The sequence below is a fragment of the Marmota monax genome, unplaced genomic scaffold, assembly GCF_021218885.2.
Source record: "Marmota monax isolate L192 unplaced genomic scaffold, Marmota_monax_Labrador192_F-V1.1 WCK01_AAM20220418_F8-fsc00102, whole genome shotgun sequence".
In the NCBI taxonomy this organism is placed as follows: domain Eukaryota; kingdom Metazoa; phylum Chordata; class Mammalia; order Rodentia; family Sciuridae; genus Marmota; species Marmota monax.
In genome coordinates, this window is record NW_026692494.1 from 6253559 (window position 1) to 6270796 (window position 17238).

Below are 17238 nucleotides of genomic sequence, written 5' to 3' on the forward strand. Positions count from 1 at the left end.
CCAACAGAACTATGGGGCGAGGCAGTCAAGGTGGAGGGCAGAGCCGGCGGCCCGGGTGCGAGGGCCGTGCCGGGGGCGGGCAGAGGCTGGAGCGCCGCGCCCCGAGCTCTAGCACGGGCCGCGGGGCAGCAAACCCGGGCGGCGGGATTCGCACCCAGGGCTCGAGGCCCCGCCCCTCCACGGGCCCCGCCCCTGGGTCCGCCCACGGGCCCCGCCCCGCGGCGTGACCGGAAGTGCGCGGGTCCCAAAGATGGCGCCTGGAACCCGGAAGTGAGCGGCGGCCACTCTGAGGTTCGGGGAAACTGAGGCGCCGCGGGCTCCGCCCGGCCGCACTCGGGTCCGAGGTGAGGCGTCCGGCCGCGATCCCCGCCCCGGCCCCGCCGCGACCCGCGCCCGGCCCAGCGCGCTCTGCCCCGCGCGGCCCCGCGCTCCCCGCGTCCCGGGCCGGGAGCCAGAGGGGCCGGGGTCCCCAGGGGCCGGGGGTGCGCGGCGGCGACCCCCGTCCGGCCCCGCCCTCCGCGCGTCCCGGCCCCGCCCTGCGCCGCGACCCTGGATCCCTCCTCTCCACCCCCTCTTCCTGCGAGCGAAGTTTGACGCCGCGCCGCGCCGCGACCCGGTCCCCCACCCGGTCCCCCGGCGAACCCGGACCCTGCTCCCCGCCGCGAACTTTGACCCCGACCTTCTCTGCGACCCTTCCACCTCTTTCCCGCTCTTGTCGGTGCATCCCAAGCCCAGGCTCCGTGTTGACCCCTGACCTTCCCTTTCCTGGTGGCCCTTGTCACCGAGTCCTCCAGGTGGCCCTGAATCCGCTTTTCCCCAGCATCCTGACCCCTCTCTTCTTGTTTCTCTTAATTCTGGGTGCCTGGTGACCCCAAATTCTTGGTCTGGATGAGCTCTTTTCTCTACCAGCCCCATGACCCCAGGATTGTGCCCCCTCCTGCCCAGACCCAGCACAGTCTTCCTGGGAAGGGGTCCTCAGCCCTCTAGTAGGGGCAGGCACACCTCTTCTTGGGTTTCCTTGGGTGGGCCCCCTGTTTGGATGGGGGCTCACTGGTGTTAGCTGATCCCCAGGACAGCCTTACTGTGTCTATCTGTGTGTGGGGATGTGTCTCCCCCAGAAACTGGGGGACTCCAAGGACCAGGGAGGTGGTGGGCAGAGATGTGAGATGAGCCAAGGGAGTGTGTGGGTGGACGAGGCAGGGGAGGCCTGGCAGGTAGGTCCTGCCCGGGTAGAGCTCTCTTCCCACCCCTCCAGGCTCTGGGAATGAGGCCACTGGGGCCTGGGGCCCAATCCAGACTGGCCTGGCTGCCCAGAGCCTTCAGAGATGTACAGAGGTCTCCCTAAGTGACGTGATGAACATTCTGGAAAGAAGAAGGGTCTGTAAACTGTGTAGCTGGGGCATCCCCCAGCTCTGCTTCCTGGAATGCCTGTGGGTCTTGCCTGCTCCAAGTGTTCTTCCTGCTCAGGGGTGTTTGGTGCTGTCTGTGCCCTGTGCCCTGTGAGTCGGTGCCTGGCCCTGAAGCCAGTTGGCCTTAGTGCTTGCTGGGAGATAGGGACAGTGAGGTTTTCCAGTATGGCAGGGGGGCCATCTTGGGCTGATCTGAGTTTGGAACCTAGTTGACCTGCTGTCAGGTGAGGTGTCAGACCCTGGAACCTGGCATGGTGAGGGCCCTGCCTGTCACAGGTGTTGAGACTCCAGAGAGACTGAGGCAGGGCCTCTGTGAACATGTAGGTTCCCTTCAGGTTGAGGCAGCTGTGTGCACCCTGTTGGGGACTGGCTTCAGAGTAGTAGGCCCTGGACCCCAAGGAGGCTGGCAGCCCCACCCCTACTTCCCCAGTGCCCTCTTTCTCATAGGCTTCCTGATTGTCCTCGCCCTGGATTTTCCCAGGGGAGGCCCCGGAGGCCGGAGGAGGTGTCTGCCCTGGGTATCTGCAGAGACCTTTCAGAGAAGGCTGGAATGTGAGATCTGTACCACTGGTGGGTGGGACGGCTGAGGCAGGGGCTGGTCATGGGGCCTCTGTTTGCAGGAGGGCTGGGCAGCCTGTGTCCCACCTGGGGATTCCAGTAAAAGTCTGCTCCCTCATACCTACCTGGAACAGCAGGGCCCCAGCAGGGAGAAGGGCTGTGGCAGAAGGGGGTGGGATCCCCAGGGCCTGGACCAGGGGCTGGGCTGGGTGGGGCCCCAGGTAGGTAGGAGACAGGAGCATCCTGCAGGTTTGCCAGCCACTTGACTAGGGCCTATCTCAGCTCTCCAGCCTGCTGGGGAAACTGAGAGGCAGAAGGTCTCTGCTAGCCATGGGTCACAATCCTGCCTCCTCCATGTGGCCGGCTTGCCCTTGCCCAGAGTCCCAGCAGTGTTATAGACGCCCCTCCTGCAGGGCCCACAGGAAATGCTGACAGAGCTCCCGGATAAAGAGGCAACTGTGTTGACCAGCATGCCTGGTCTCCAGGCTCCCATCAAGGGGTGGGGCCAGCTTCTTCCCGTTTTCTGGGGGGCATAACGTGATCTGAAATTGTAAACACACTGGAAGGTGGTACGCTGGACTGTGGAGGTGCCCCTGGCACCAGCCAGCCCCAGGTCTGTGTACCTCTGAGGGGCACGTGTGTCTGGGTGCCTGTTCGCCTGTGCACGTGCATTCTGTGAGGGATTGGGTCTGTGAGTGTGGGTTGCGTGTATAAGTGTGTTGCTCGTGTGTGTATGATTCACATGGGCAGGCTTGGAGCAACACTAGGCACTCTTCCCACAGCTGAGGGCCGTGTGGTCAGATGGCATGTTGGAAGGGCGGGTGTGGTCTGAGGGTGAAGACACCAGACTCTGGCCCTGCGGGTAGACCTCCCTGGCCTGTCTCTGGGGACGCTTGCTCCCATCCCCAGGTCAGATCCCCCAGGTTACTCTCAATGGATACTGCCCCTCTGTGGGTCCCCCTTTCCTTCTCACCCTAGGAGGCATGGTCGCCTGTCCTGGGACTGCGATACAGGTGGGGACAGACCTGGGTTACAGCCAAGAGTCGATTTCAGTGCTCCGCATCTGCACGCTCTGAGCTCCTGGGCGCTCTGGGAAGGTCAGGCACGCTGTTTGTGCTCTGTAGCGTGATAAATCTCAAAAGCATGCTCAGTGAGATTCAGAAGCAAAGTCAGTCACAGTGTATGACCCTGCAGACGGGAAATGTCCAGAACAGGTGAATCCAGAGATGGGGAGGGGATCATGGGTGCAGGGGAGGGATGGGGTGACTGCTCTTGGGGACAAAGATTCCTTTTGGGGTGATGGAATGTTCTGGACCTAGATAGATGGGATTACTGTACAACTTAGAATGTGCTAAAACCCAGTGAGTTGTAGACTCTAAACAGGCAAATTTTTTGGTATGTGCAACTTCAGAATCAAGCCCCACTCGTATGTTGTGACCAGAGGGCTGGAAATGGGCCACCACCTGACCCTGCAGCCAGCTCACACCAGGGATCTGGATACTTGGTTGGAACCTTGCCCTGGACCCCCAGGAGGCCAGAGATGGAGGGTCACCCCGGCCCCAGCTGTCCTCCAGGATGCTTCTGCTTCAGGGGACAAGGAGCGCCTCCTGGAGCAACTGACCTGGGGCTTAGGACTCTTAGTGAGGGGTGCCTGCCTTGGGCTTCTGCATTCAGGCACTGGCCTCAAAGAAGGCTGTGAGGTCCCTCTCTCAAAACTGGCCCACCCCAAGCCAGAACAATCCCTAAGTGAAACCAAAAGAGGTGGCGCCTCGGCCTTTGACCCGGGCCCTGCTGCATTTCGAAAGTGAGGTACACCGGGTTCCAGAAGGCGAGTCACTCTGGTTTCCTGGGAGGGCCACGCCCCATCAGGGCTGAAGGCCGGCCGTGGGCTGGGGGCCAGTGAGGGTCTGCAATAGGCCGTAAACTTTTATGGAACTGACTCACTGTTGCCGGGTGGAGCGGCCAGGGCAGGTGAGCTGACAAGTGAAGGAGAAAGTCCCTGCCCTGGGCAGTGGCCTGGCACTGGCTTGCCGTCCATCCCTGCTGCTGCCCGTCCTGCCTGGTGCCAGAGGCTTCTCCCTTTGCAGGTCAGGTAAGCTGAGCGAAGGCTTTCCTACTGGGCAGCAGTTGCCCTGGCCACAGGTCAATCCTGGGCTCTTAGGTGCTGGTCCTGGGGCGGCAGGGCAGGACACTCAGAGTTTTCTCACCACCACAGCGTCCTTGTTGTGTGAAGGCCAGGGGTTCCATGGCAGTGGTCAGTGTCTAGATCTGGAGGGCTCCTCAGGGCCTTTTCAGAGTGACTGGAATGTACTTGGTTGGGCCACAAAGGACTCTGTCCTGGTAGCTGTGGCGTCCCTGTTGCCCTGGCCTGGGATGGGTCTGCACAAGGTGCTGGGTGAGGAAACCTGTTGGTGTCACCTGGTGATCTGGCCAGGGGCATTTTGGGGGGGACTTGTCAGATTCAGGAAATTACTGGCCCCTCAGTGCTTGCTCCCACCTGAGCCCCTGCAGATGCTGGGGTCTCTTGGGGATGGCATCGGGGTGTGCCAGGTCATAGCCAGGGGCTGGGCATCTGTGCCCTGGCTCCATGGGGACCTGGAGGGAGGCAGCTGGCACTGGTTGGGGGCTGGGCATGGCTGCCCTAGTGGCCTACTCTGAACAGCCAGGTAGGCCACACACACTCAAACCTAGACACATGGTTTCTCTTGAAAACCCCGGTCACCTTCCCCTGTGGGAAGCCTCTGCTTGCTGCCTCTCCCATGTGGCCCATGCTTGCCCCAGGCTGACCCCACCCAGCTCCCTCCAAGAAGATGCTCTGGGACCTTGAGGCCTCCAGCTGCCTAAAGGGAGCAGGACCATGTCCCATAGCATGTCACTTGTGCTCACCACCCTCGAGTCCCGTGCAGCCTGGCTGGTCATTTGCAAGCCTTGGTTTCTCTGGCCTGAGACCGTGTGGCTGGTGCTGTGTGGTGCTTGGATTCTGGGGCTGGCCTCAGAGGTGCCCTGTCCGAATCCCTGGGGCCTGTGAATGTGGCCCTTTCTAGGCAAAGGGGGCTCTGCAGATGGGGTCAAGTTAGGGCTCCTGGAGCATCTGAGTGACCCATGGCATCCTGTGGGTTCTGCAGTCCCAGACCTCACCATCTGGAGGCAGAAGGGACCTGGCAGGGGACAAGTCAGAGACCGTGAGTGTGGGGCTGAGAGGAGAGGCAGTGTGAGGAGAGCCGTGCAGCCTTAGGAGGCTGCAGCCACCTGCTGCAGTCTGCAGTGGCCTGGCTCCCTGGGAGATGAGAGCCCAGGCCACAGCCCCTGGTGTCGTCTGTCTCCTGTGGGCGAGGGTGCCAGCCAGGAGGGCACACGTGTGGCTGAGGCTGCTAAGTTTGTGGTCACTTGTCAACGCAGGGTGAGACAGATCTAGGCTCTGTTGAACACCCTGGGCTCCTGCTGCCGTGTTTCGGTGCTGCTGGGAGCGCGTGTAGGCCTGGGATCTGGTCTCCTCGCGCTGGATGGCCCTGCCACACAGCCCTGAGCTTGGAGTGAGCCTCCTTCCTCCTCCAGAACACCCAGTGCCCTTTAGGCTGGGATGAAATTCCCTGGAAATGTTCTTAGCACCAGGGTTGGACTGAAGGAGCCCGGGGACAGTGGTGACCATTGGTCACTCACTAAGGCCAGTGTAGCCTGGCTGTGGGCAGCCCCAGCCTCTGTTCTCAAAATTCTCCAAAAGATGCCAACAGTAGGTCGGGGTAGCAGCCAGGATGGGGTGGCAGAAATGCCTCTCCTCATAGGCCTTAGACAGACAAGGCCATGTCAGTTTCAAAGGACCAGGACATGGGAGTCGTACAGCTTACAGTCCATTCAGGAAAAGGCAGCTGGGGGTCAGAGAAGACCATCAGCTCAGTGTGTCAGATGCCCTTAGAGATGACTCATCAGCCCAAGACCTGAGCAGGTGCTTCCCTGACGAGGACACATGCATTAAAGACCCCTGACCGCTGTAGGGGGCTGTTCTCACATGTCCCTGTGAAGAGAGGGTTACAAGTTCAAGCACGTGCAGGCACTGCGTGTTCAGCTGGGGGCAGGAGTTAAGACTGAGCCATACCTGGGAGTGGACAGAGCCGATTGAGGAGCCTCAGGCCAGGGGTGTGGAGGTCTGTATGACTTGCTCACCCACTGTAAATGTGGGTGCATCCTGCTCTGTGCAGCCCCTCCTCACCACATGACTGCAAGGGCACTATTCTGTGGGGGCTAGTTGGCTGGCACGTGCACGCCATGGCCAGCTGGTCCCCAGGTCACTGCCTCTGGAGCCTCTGGAGCCTCTGGAGCCCGGCTCGGGGCCTCCTTTTCTGCATTGGTGCATTGCTCTAGGCACTGTCCCGGTCCCTCTGCACCTGCTAGGGTCTGGCATCTGGCCCTGGGTGCTCAGATGTAGCTCTCCTCCTCAGGTGTCAGCATCTGTGGTATCTGGGGCTGAGTGTCGACAGCGTCCCATACTTGCTCTGGCCCTGGGTGAGGGGCTCTGGGAACAGTGGCCCAGTCTGGGGTAGCATGTGGTGGCATCTCAGCCCCTTTTCCTGACCTGGTTGCTACTCCAGCTCTCGGCATCAGGCTGGGGGACAGGCCATCGGGGGCCCTCACCAGGCCTCCCACTTGCAGTCCACTTCCTGGGCATTCATTTGGCCTCATGTGGACTGTGCCAGGCCCTGGCTGTGGAGTCAGCCCAGGGGCCCCTGCCAGTTCCCCATCTGTGAAGCCCTCGACAGGTCACACGTGGGGCTGCAGGCAGTGAGGCCTTGTGCTCATAGCTGCTGGGATGTGTAGGCCCAGCCATGCTGGCTGGCATCAGAGCAGCATCTTCTTGCCGCCTTGGGCTGGCAGCCTGCTGATTACCGAGATGGCTGGTCTGGTCCTCCCCACCCTCCTGGAGGAGGTGCATGTTCTCCCATTCCAGAGCTAGCCCTGTGGACCAGAAGCCTGCAAGTTGAGATGCCCACCTGGGGTTCTTCCCCTGCCCCTCTGCCTCTTGGAAGGTTCTGGAAGGGATAGATGGGGAATTCTACTGGAAATCAGGGTGTACTGTGACCCCTTGAGTGCCCCCCTGGGTGGGCAGAGGAGGCTGTGAGGGACTGTAGCTGTTGGTCCCCAGGACCCCGGGAGTGGGCAGAATGCAGCGGGGGGGTGTCCTAGGGAGCCCCCAGCCAGGCCAGCCTTTCACTGTGGAAGAATCACCTGAGCTCAGCCAGGGTGGGGGCACCGGGGATGCGGGTCCTGCCGGCTGGCCGGGCAGCAGCAGGCCTCTCCACAGAGGCGTGGCCTGGCCCAGGCTTCCCCGGAGGCCTGTAGGGCAGAACTGGACACTGAAGAAAGGAGCCCACTTCTGGACCCCGCCCTGCCTCCTGTTCCTCAGAGGGCCCTCCTGACCTCATCCTGAAGGGACGGGCCTCCCTCCTAGCCTGCATGTGAGCTCACAGCCCAGGGCACTGGCTCCAGTCTTCCCAGCCTTGCTGTGCCCATGCTGGGACTTGGTGGCCTCTGCCTGTGTTGGCACCCAGTGCTGTTGCATTCCACATGCCTCCTGGGGCTCTGGAAACCCAAGGTCACAACATGGGGCCAGTCATGTCCCGGAGCACCCTGGTCCTTGAACACTCCCAGCCACAGGGCTCCCAGGGAATGGGCTGAGGGTCAGGGCTGGCTTGTGCTAGAGCTTGGGCCCTCCCACCTGAGTGTCCCCGGCTGCTGTCACAGAGTACCCAAACTGGGAGGTTCAGACCAACAGGAATTTACCCTCTTCTTAGCCTGGAGTCCGGAAGGCTGAGACCCAGGTCTGTGCAGGGCCGCGCTCCCTTTAGGGAGGGTCCTTCCTGCTTCTCCCAGCGCCTTAGTTTGTGTCCTGTCACCCCGATTTCTGCCTCTGTCTTCAAGTGGCCTTCTCTGAATTTATGCCCAAGCCTCTTGTCTTGTGAGGACACAAGTCAGGCTGGGGGTGTGGCTCAGTGGAGAGCACTTGCCTCGCATGGCGCTGCCAGCAAGAAGCCAAACAAGCACAAGCCACTCCAGGATGACGCCGCCGTAGCTGTAGCTGCAAAGACCCTGCTCCAAATGAGGTCCCATGGTGCCACGTGGGCAGCAATCATGGCCACCCCCTGCCTGCTCTGTCCCCCCACCGTGGGGGTCAGCCCAGACGTGCCCCTAGGCACATGTGTGGCCCTCACACACCTCAGGCCCAGCTGGGAGAACCCCAGCCCCGGTGCTCGGTACCTTTGGACTCTGGAACACAGGTGGAGGGCAGCAGTTACCGTCTTCATGCTGAGCCCTGCAACTGGCCCAGGGCACACCTGGTGGGTTGCTCTGCAGAACCCTCACCTGGGTCAGAAGAGGCCAGGCTCAGTGCCCCTGTGTGTCAGATGAGGCTTGGTCAGCTCTGGGTAGGGCTGAGGGTCAGAGTGGCCCTCTCTTTACCCATCCACTTTATTCCCAGGATCTACCTTATGTGGCTGGGAGATGGGTTTTGGGTCCAGAGAAGTGTGACCCCTCAAGACTGGCCAGGCCTGATTCTTCTTCATCCCGGTAGGCTGAGGCAGGTGGATCACAATGGAGGCCAGCATGGGTGACTTAGCGAGTCTGTCTCAGAACAAAAAGGGCTGCTGAAATGTAGGCCCCCATCCCTGGGGAGCACCCTGCAAAGGTACCCAGTCCTTGCTGGGTCAGGCACCTGCCAGGTCCACCTGGCAGAGGGCCCAGTTGAAGGGATGCCACTGTCCCTCCCACATGGGCGAGGGCAGGGGCAGTGCAGTCTCCAGCCCAGCTCCACCTCCCACCAACGGGTGGTTCCAGTCAGAGTCGCCTCGCTGCCTGGTCAGGCCTGCTGTTAGGCAGAGAGGCAGGCCCCATGGCCTTGTTCATTGATGGGGAGGACATGCCCGCTGCCAGCACTTGGGCTCCTGGGGGTGCTTGTTGGTTGGATTTGTTGGTGTCGTTGGCCCTGAGGTACCCTTGGAAAGGCCTGGCCCTGGTGGCACCCTTCTGTGAGGACATGGCTCTGCCAGGACCAGGATGGGCCTCTGGGGAAACAGAAGCCCAGAAAGAAGGGGCTGGTACTCGGTGGTGTGCAGGGCAGGTGGGGATACCTTTCTGGGGTCGGGGATCAGAGATACCAGTGGCAGTTGGTGAGTGTGCCGTGGTGTGCCTAGCCAGCCTCCCTCAGCCAGGTGAAGACTTAGGGCTGTCGAGGGGTGCAGCTTCTCCCACGGTCAGCAGAGGGGCTGGAGACGCGCTGTGGACCTGTGCCCAGCACCCTCGGCACTGTGTGGGGCAGGCAGCTGTGGCTATGCTGGGCCCTGGAGTGTGTGCAGAGGGACCAATGAGGCCCTTCTGAGTTGTGGTGTGGGTGGCCTGTGTAACTGTGCACAGGCTGTAGGGACATGGATCCCCGAGGGTTCCCCAGGGCTTGGGCTGCTCTCAGAGCATGGTGCTCCCCAGAGCCTTCCGCAGCGTGCTTCAGGGGGCTCTTCTGGAACCTGCACCTTCCTAGATGATGTGAGCAGATAGTTCTCAGTTCTGGGCACTGCCTCTCAGGGGTCTGCGTTGGAGCCAGACCCCATCCACGCTGGTGGGCGCACACACTCCCTTCTGCCAGTGTTGGCATTCTGGTTGACTGACTGTGCTGTGGGCTCACCCTGGACTCCCGTGCCAGGGGACAGGTGAGAGGAGCGCACACATGCTTCCCACGGGAGCGTCTGGTGAGGTGGGGTGTCCCTGCCAGGAGGGCCTCTCGGGGCTGCGTCTCAGGCTCCTGTGTGCTGCCCTGTGTGATTGCTGCTTGGTCGATGGTGTCTGAGGCCAGGGCCAAGGATGGTGGGCTGGAGGGAGCTGGGCATGGCCCAGGCAAAGCAGGTTTCACTCTATGGCTGGTTGCCCGCCCCCTACTGTTCTCATCCCAGCTTCTGAAGAGGAAAAAGCGCTGCTCTGAGAGGCTTCATCTCTGCCCCCCATCTGGGGGCAGGCTGTCTCTAGGGACTGTGTCTCTGCATGGTATCTCCCAGCCTCAGGCCCCTAGCTGTGCCTGCTCCTTCTGTGTCAGGACGTCCACCTGTCTCTCCATCCTGAAGGGCCCAGCTCAGGGGAGGCTGTGAGCCTGGCTGCCTTGTCCTGCATCCTCCTGAGTTGTCCTGGGCTGGCTCCTGTGGCCCTGCAGCCCTAGAGAAAGGAGAGTGGATGGGACCCAGGTGCACCCACCCTGTGGGCCTGGTGACTCCTTAATGAGCCTGTGGAGCTGCTGACACCCTCAGGGGGGAAGGAGGCTGGGCCTGGCTGGCTGTGTGGCTTGCAGCAGGCAGGTTCTCTGGGTAGCTCCCTGCTAACCTTGTTAGCAACCTAGAGGTCTCTGTGCAGGAGTAGGCAGGAGAGGGCGCTGGCGCCAGCTGACCCAGGAGGAGCCTCCCCACAGCCAGGTTCTTGCCGCCTGGCCTCAGTGAGGGGGGCAGGGTGGGTCACTAGATAGAACTATGATCTTTCTGGAAAGACCCTTGGGGCTGGGTGTGGCACGCACCTGTCACCCCAGTGACTGGGGAGGCAGAGGCAGGAGGACGGCAAGTTCCGTGACAGCCTGGGGAACTTAGCCAGACTGTCTCAAAGTAGAAAGGACTGGGGATGTAGCTCAGGGGAGAGCCCTGGGTTAAGTTCCTAGTACTGGAAAATTAAGAAGCAGAAAAATGAAGGAAGGGTCCCTCTGATGCATCCTTCCCTTTTCATCATTGGGCACTGCCCACCATGGAGAAACTGCCCGGGGGCCAATGCCCCTGAAGACCTGGGGTGCTCCCCCTCCACTGGCCCACCCAGCACGTTACAACCATCTGTTTGGGGGACGGTGGTTTCAGCCATTCAGCTGATGAAAGGGGTCCCAGGATGCTAGGGTGTCAGGGCCAGTGTCCTCATGGGTCCACCAAGGTCCCTTGCCCTCAGCCACTCCTTGCAGGGACCAGGCTCTCCCTGTAGCCCTTCAAGAGCTGTCTGTCGAGTGCTCACCACACCAGGCATCTGCCCTCCCAGGGCCTAGCCTCAGGAGAGATAGGCAGTCACCTAGTGGACCCAGAGGCGGTGGGGACAGTAGTCCTCCTGGAGGCTGGGGATGGAGCTGTGCGTGCCCTGAGGATGGGAGGGGCATGCCCTTCCCTGGGAAGAGGGGCCAGCAGGCTGTCTCTGCAGTGGGTTTGGGGACCGTGAGCAGCTGGATATGACCAACCCAGGATTTTCAGGAACCCAGGCTAGTGGCTGGTCAATCTCAGGCCAGGCCAGGCTGAGTGGCCACTGATACCCGTGTGAAGAAGAGCAACTGGAAATGTGTGGGATGGCTCCTGGGGCCCTGTGGAAGGGGACCTGGAAAGGACACCTTCCCTGTCCCCTGGTCAGCATCTCCCCATTTCCATTGGTCTGACATTAGCACCTCCTCTGCCATCTCCAGGGGTCCAGGCTGTCTCTATGGGGCCACCTCACTCAAGAAGTAGACAGATGTCTCATCGTGTCCCTGGCTTGTGCGCCTTTCTGGTCAGTCTCCTACTGGGGACAGAATCCTGTGGTTGAGGCCTCCCTGAAGCTCTTGGCTATTCAGAGGAGGCCTCTGTAGAGGGACAGCAGCATTCTGTCTCCATGGCCTGGCATCCTGATGCCTGTGAGGGTCAGAGGTGCCCCTCCTGCACTAGATGGTCCTGGACAGCCAAGTTGGGCCCTGATCAGGTTTCTGGATTCTATAGGACCCTGCCCCGTGTGGGCCCAGCCTTGTGAAATCACCGGCTTTTCCCACTGCCTGGTGCTGGGGTCCCCGGGGATATTCATTCAGTGGCTGCAGAAGCTTGAGAGTGCAGTAGTGGGTGTGAGCCGTCCTGAGCTTTTGCAGTGGTGGGTGTGAGCCGTCCTGAGCTTTTGCAGTGGTGGGTGTGAGCCGTCCTGAGCTTTTGCAGTGGTGGGTGTGAGCCGTCCTGAGCTTTTGCAGTGGTGGATGAGCTGTCTTGAGAGTGCAGTGGAGGGTGATGAGCCCTCCTGAGTGTTCAGTGGTAGGTGTGAGCCGTCCTGAGCTTTTGCAGTGGTGGGTGATGAGCCCTCCTGAGCTTGTGTAGATGCCAGGTCATGGCTGAAAGGTGATCTGTGGGCTGTGCATAGCCAGATCCCTTTCACAGTGTGCCCCTTGGGCTTTGGCTCCGAGGGCCAGGGTCCCTCTGTGTCCACCATGCTCCTTACCCTGCACCTCTTCCTACAGCGGCCTAGGTCACTCTCCTGGGCTGGTTTCTTCAGGCAGCAGATGTAGGCCATTGGCCACCTCATCCTGTGGTCTCTGTGGGGACTACAGAACAGGTGACTTGCAGCAGTGGATGGCCACCAGCCCTGAGAGTCCTTACGGGCCAGTCAGCAGTCTCCGCATGTGTCTGTCACTCCTTACCCAGGGCCTCCGCCTCTGAGTGCAGCTTTGGGGCCTGGTCAGGGCTCCACCAAGGGGACTTTGTGTCCTTATCAGAAAGCGTTGGGGGGTCGGTCTGTGTGGTCAGAGGGTGGGTGTGAGGATGTGGGTGCAGGCAGCCACAGGCCCCCCTTGCAGAGAGGCACTGGTTGGAGCTCAGAGGGCAGGGCTGGCAGCAGGTCACTGGGTCTCCTGCTGCCCCCTCCTTGCACCCCTCTTTTTGGATGGGAGCCATGGTGGTTCCTCTGTACTCAGAGAAGCAGCCTGGCCTCAAGGGCAGAGGCACCCCTGTAGATTCTGGGTCCCCCCCCCCGGGCCCCAGCTGGGCCACAGGGCTGTCCCCAGGTGAGGAGGCTCGTCCCGTTCCTCGCCACTAGAACACTCAGGGTCCCTCCAGGGGACTGGGCTGCGTGAAATGACCGCACAGAGACAGAGAGACCTTTCTTTGGGGTCCTGCGATGGCTCCCCTTACCTTCAGGGTCCGTGGAAAGAGAGGGCGAGAGCACGTGCTGACCCCTTTATTGAGGAGAAGCCATTCTAATGAGGCCAGAGTCAGGTTTCGGGGGGCGGAGTCTAGCTTGGTGATGTCCACTGTCTGCAGGCTGACTGACACCTGGGTAGGCCACCCCAAGGGCAGAGCAAGAAAGGGGACACACAAAGGGCGTTTCCATGGAACATTCTGTGCCAAACAGGGCACAGGGGTAACATCACCAAGGAACGGGTGGGCGGAGCTCAGTCCATGGGGCGACGCGTCCTCAACCTCGGGGACCAGGGCAGTGTCCAGGTCACTATAGTGACGGTCGGAGCCTCTCCGCTCAGGGAAGGAGAATGCAAACTTATTCAGACTGGTGCCCACAGAGGCTGGCTGGTAGTGGCCACGTGGGGACATCCCAGCTTCACACTGAGGTCTGGCTGGCCAGGAGAACCCACAGGGTATAGGAGCAAGGCTGGAGGCAGGTGCCGGTCGTGGTCCTGAGTGGTCCCTCGTCCCATGATCTTTCCTTCTGCCTCATCTGGAAGCTGGATCTCAGAAGGAAGCTAAGAACCCCTCCAGCTGTGAGCTGAGATCTGATCTGAGGTGCCCCCACGTGGGCGCTCCTGACCTGAGACGGGCACCTGGCCTAGACCGCAGGCTGAGAACAGGCTGAGTCCTGCTGGCCTCAGGCCTGGCTCTGTGGCCCCGTGGTCTCTGTCCCCAAGGCTTGCACACTGCAGCTGCTGCCTGGAGCCCTGCTGGAGTTTGGTGGCATCTATACACCCAGGGACTTGGCATGTCCTCGCACTACCACGAGGGGAGGGGTGAAGACTGTAAGAAGGGGGTCCAGTGGGTGTAGGACCTTGGAGCCGGGGGCTGCAGAGGACCTGGGAGACACTAGCAGGGACTGGGGCCAGGGCCCTGCCCAGTGCGTCTGGAAGGAGCAATTGGGGTGAGAGGCCTGGGGCACTGGGACCTGTTGGTGAGGTGGGAAGGATGGGCACCACCCTGGCTAAGGTGGCCTGTGGGGAACCTGGGCACAGTGTTACCCACCCCCTGTCCCTCCCAAGCCCTGCACCCATGTCCATGTCCTGTGCTGGCCTCTCCTGTCACTGTGTCACACACTGTGGCCTTGTCTGGCTCTCACTGAGCACGAGGTCCTCAGCTGCCTCTGTGCTGCAGCTGTGTCACCTTGCTCCCGCCGGTGGCTGTGACGCTTCAGGTGGATGGCTGTGCTGCTGTCTGTCTGAGTGCCCGCTGGCCGTGCAGCCCTCCTCAGGCTGGTGTGTGCACGCCTCTGTGTGCACCTGCCTTCCCGTCTCCGATGTGTGCTGGGGGGGAGTCGCTAGGTCTGCTGGCACCTACTTCTCCTTTTGAGGTGCTGTGGGCTATTCTCCAAGGGCTGCGCCATTTTGCACTCACCTACAGTCTGTGGTGCCCAGTGGCTGTCTGGTCACATGGCCACGTTGCACCTCTCCCTGGACTCCCTCTCCAGCCCAGGTCTGGACTCCCTTCATGGTCAGAGAAGCCAGCTGGGGTCCCCACATCACACACCACCTTCATTGTGACCTCTCCGGCTAAGTCTGAAGTCTTCCCTGCAGGTGACAAGGGCTCTTTCTTGTAACAGTATCCTTGAGCCTTGGCTGGCAGCGTGGGGCCTGAGACTCCTAGGGCTGCACTTGGAATGGGCATCCACCGGGCCTGGTGGCTGGGGTGGTGGGCAGGGCTCCAACACTACCGGGGGGGGGTGCCACTAGGTGCACTTTGGCCAGTGGAAAGGGTGCCGGGGAGCAGGCCCTGCTTGCTGCTGGGCCCTTGGATACAGCCCACGTGCCCTAAGGACCACCTGAGGTCACTTGGGCACTGCCCAGGTGGCCCCTCCCCTGCAGTCCATAGCTGTCCTTGGAGCCAGTAAGCACCCCCACGTGTGGAAAGGGTCAGCTTGGGATTCTGCAGAGAGGGGTGCTGGCTGGCCTGCTCCTTGAGGCCCAGTGCCCTCCACAGCGACTGAGCCCTGATGAATGTAGATCCTGCCCAGGGGCCAGCACCCCCCTTGAGAGGGAAGCCAGCATGGTCGTGTCTGGACCTTGGGGAAGGATGCCTGCAGCAGCTGGAGTGTCTGGCGGCCTTGCCTGCCTACCCCCACACAGACCATTTCCCGGTGGGAAAACTGAGGCCCAGCAGAGCTCAGGTGCCAAGTCGTCTGAGGTTGGGTGGCTGTGAGGAGTGGGGCCAAGCTTCCCTGCAGGCCTGCGTGGCCCAGAGTCTTGATGAGGATGGCCAAGACCCTAGCTCACAAAGCATCCCTGTGTTCATTGTGGGAGACAGTCACTGCTTAGGGCCTGCAGGCGAGGAGGGCCTCCCAGAGTCCAGGCATTTGGCCACAGGAGGAAGTGACATCTCCACAGCAGGACTGAGCAGAGCAGAGGGTAGGCTGGCCTGGGGCTGGGACAGAGCAGACATCCCTGTGCTTCCTGACGGGCTGTGGGCCCTTTCCCTGCTGCTGTCCCCTGTGCTTGGAGCACAGCAGAAGGCAGCACCCCTCCCCCACGGGGTTGCGTAAGCTGCTGCGTGTGGCTGGACAGGGCTTACTGGAAGTCCCACGGATTTCTTCACTCCAGAGCTTGGCCTCGGTGTGGCTGCCCTCCCCTTCCTGCCTGCCTGGGTGATTAAGGCTCCGGGCTGCTTGCCCATAGAGCACGCCCGCTGCCCTGCAGGCTGCCCTGGGGTCCCTGCTGTCTCCCAAAGGGGGGCTCTTGGCCCTTTAGTGGGACTAGCCAGGAGCCCCCTGGGAGAGTCAGATTTGTCCTCAGGCATCTGACAGTGTGGGGACTCAAGGTCCACCTGCCATCCAGACCACGGACATTTTCAGTGTTGTCACTAGTGCACCCTGACCTCAAAACCAGGTCTGGGGCTCTTCCCAGATCAGCTGGGCCCCTCAGTACCCCCAGGAGTCCCCCTGGCAGTCTCATGTGGTGCTGAGGGGCAGTGTTCCTTTGCAGACTGGAGGTGGGTGGTACCGCAGGACCCTCCCAGAAGACTGGAGGAGGGCTGTGAGCAGCAGGGGAGGTGGGTGGGGCGAGCAGGAGGAGCCCCTGGAGGCTCCAGTGCCCAGCCCAGCAGCTCCCAGCCACAGCCTGGCCTGCAGGTTGGGAGGGAGCAGTGAGTCTCAGGACAGCCTCAGGAAGAAGCCTCACTTCTTTCTCCACAGGACGAGATGCCGCCACCACGGAGCAAGAAGCCCAGATAGGTGCCTTGTGGCCCTGGGTCTCCCAACCCTCACCTGCTGCCACCTGATGCTCGCAGTGGGGCCTGTCATGGATGGGGAGTGCCCTCAGCACGAGCCCCCGCCAGTGGGCAGCCTCCTCTGTCCCACGTCCCCACTGCAGGTGAGCCCCAGCACCCCGATCTCCTGGACTGCTTGAGCAGGACTCATTGAACACTGCGAGGTGAATGCTGACCAAGGTGGCCTTCATGTGGGACGCTGCACTGGGCAACCTGTCCATGACCCTGACCTCAATCTTCTCAGTCCGGAGCCTGGCTCCCCAGTTCCCCCATGTCAGGAGAGGGTCCTGTGTGAGGGTAAGGGGTCTGCCCTGGCCTCCAGCTGCAGGAAGAGTCTTGGGGCTATGTGCCTCCTGCTGGCCTCCAGCCTGCTGGGCAAGTGCTCTGCCTTGAGCCACACCCAGGCCCTCCCTCTGCTGGGGACTGAAACCAGGGGCTCTTCCACTGAGCCGCACCCAGCCCTTTTCCTTTTACTTTGGGCCGGGGTCTCCCTAAGTAGCCAGGCTAGCCTGGACCTCGCCCTCCTCCTGCTTCGGCCTCCCCAGTCTCTGGGTTTATATGTGTGGGCCATGGCATCCTAGATGTTTTCTTTCAAAACACTTACTGGCCCTTTGGGAGAGCCGTTCCATGCTGCCCCTGCCCTGCCTGGCTGTCCCTTCCAGGGCAGCTCAAGTTGACCTGTGGGAGCCAGAGTGGATCACTTCATTGTTTTTTCTTTCAGTTTAATAGACAATTTCTTAAGCAGTGTTTGGTTTACAGGAAAATTGTTCAGAAAGCCCTGTGTCCCTGTCACTGCGTCCTGTGTTAGTGTGGCCAGCCTGTCAGAACTGATGGGTCAAGGCTAATACACTGTCATGAACTCAAGTCAGAAGCCTACCTGAAGGTCACTCTGTGTTGGAGAGTCTGTGGCTCTTGACATGGGAGTACCCCACAGTTTCCACGCCCTAGAAGTCCTCCAGGCTCTGCCTGCTGCCCTGCCCCCCTGCTGGGCTGTGGGCACACTTCTGCCCTCTCCAGGATGTCAGGCTGGAGTTGCCCAGGGGGTGGCCTCTGCAGCCTGGGGCCTCCCT

General features: G+C 61.3%; 1 protein-coding gene across 2 annotated transcripts in view; it reads left to right on the forward strand.

Annotated features, from left to right (window-relative positions):
• The first annotated feature begins 231 nt into the window (after nt 1-231).
• Sbno2 (strawberry notch homolog 2) overlaps nt 232-17238 on the forward strand; it is a 47339-nt gene continuing 30332 nt past the window's right edge. For both annotated transcript variants that reach the window (XM_046444358.1, XM_058579259.1), the window contains exons 1-2: nt 232-344; nt 16095-16272. In XM_046444358.1, coding sequence (XP_046300314.1) covers nt 16180-16272 — 93 coding nt within the window. In that variant the 5' untranslated portion in view covers nt 232-344; nt 16095-16179. The remainder of the gene's footprint in view (nt 345-16094; nt 16273-17238) is intronic.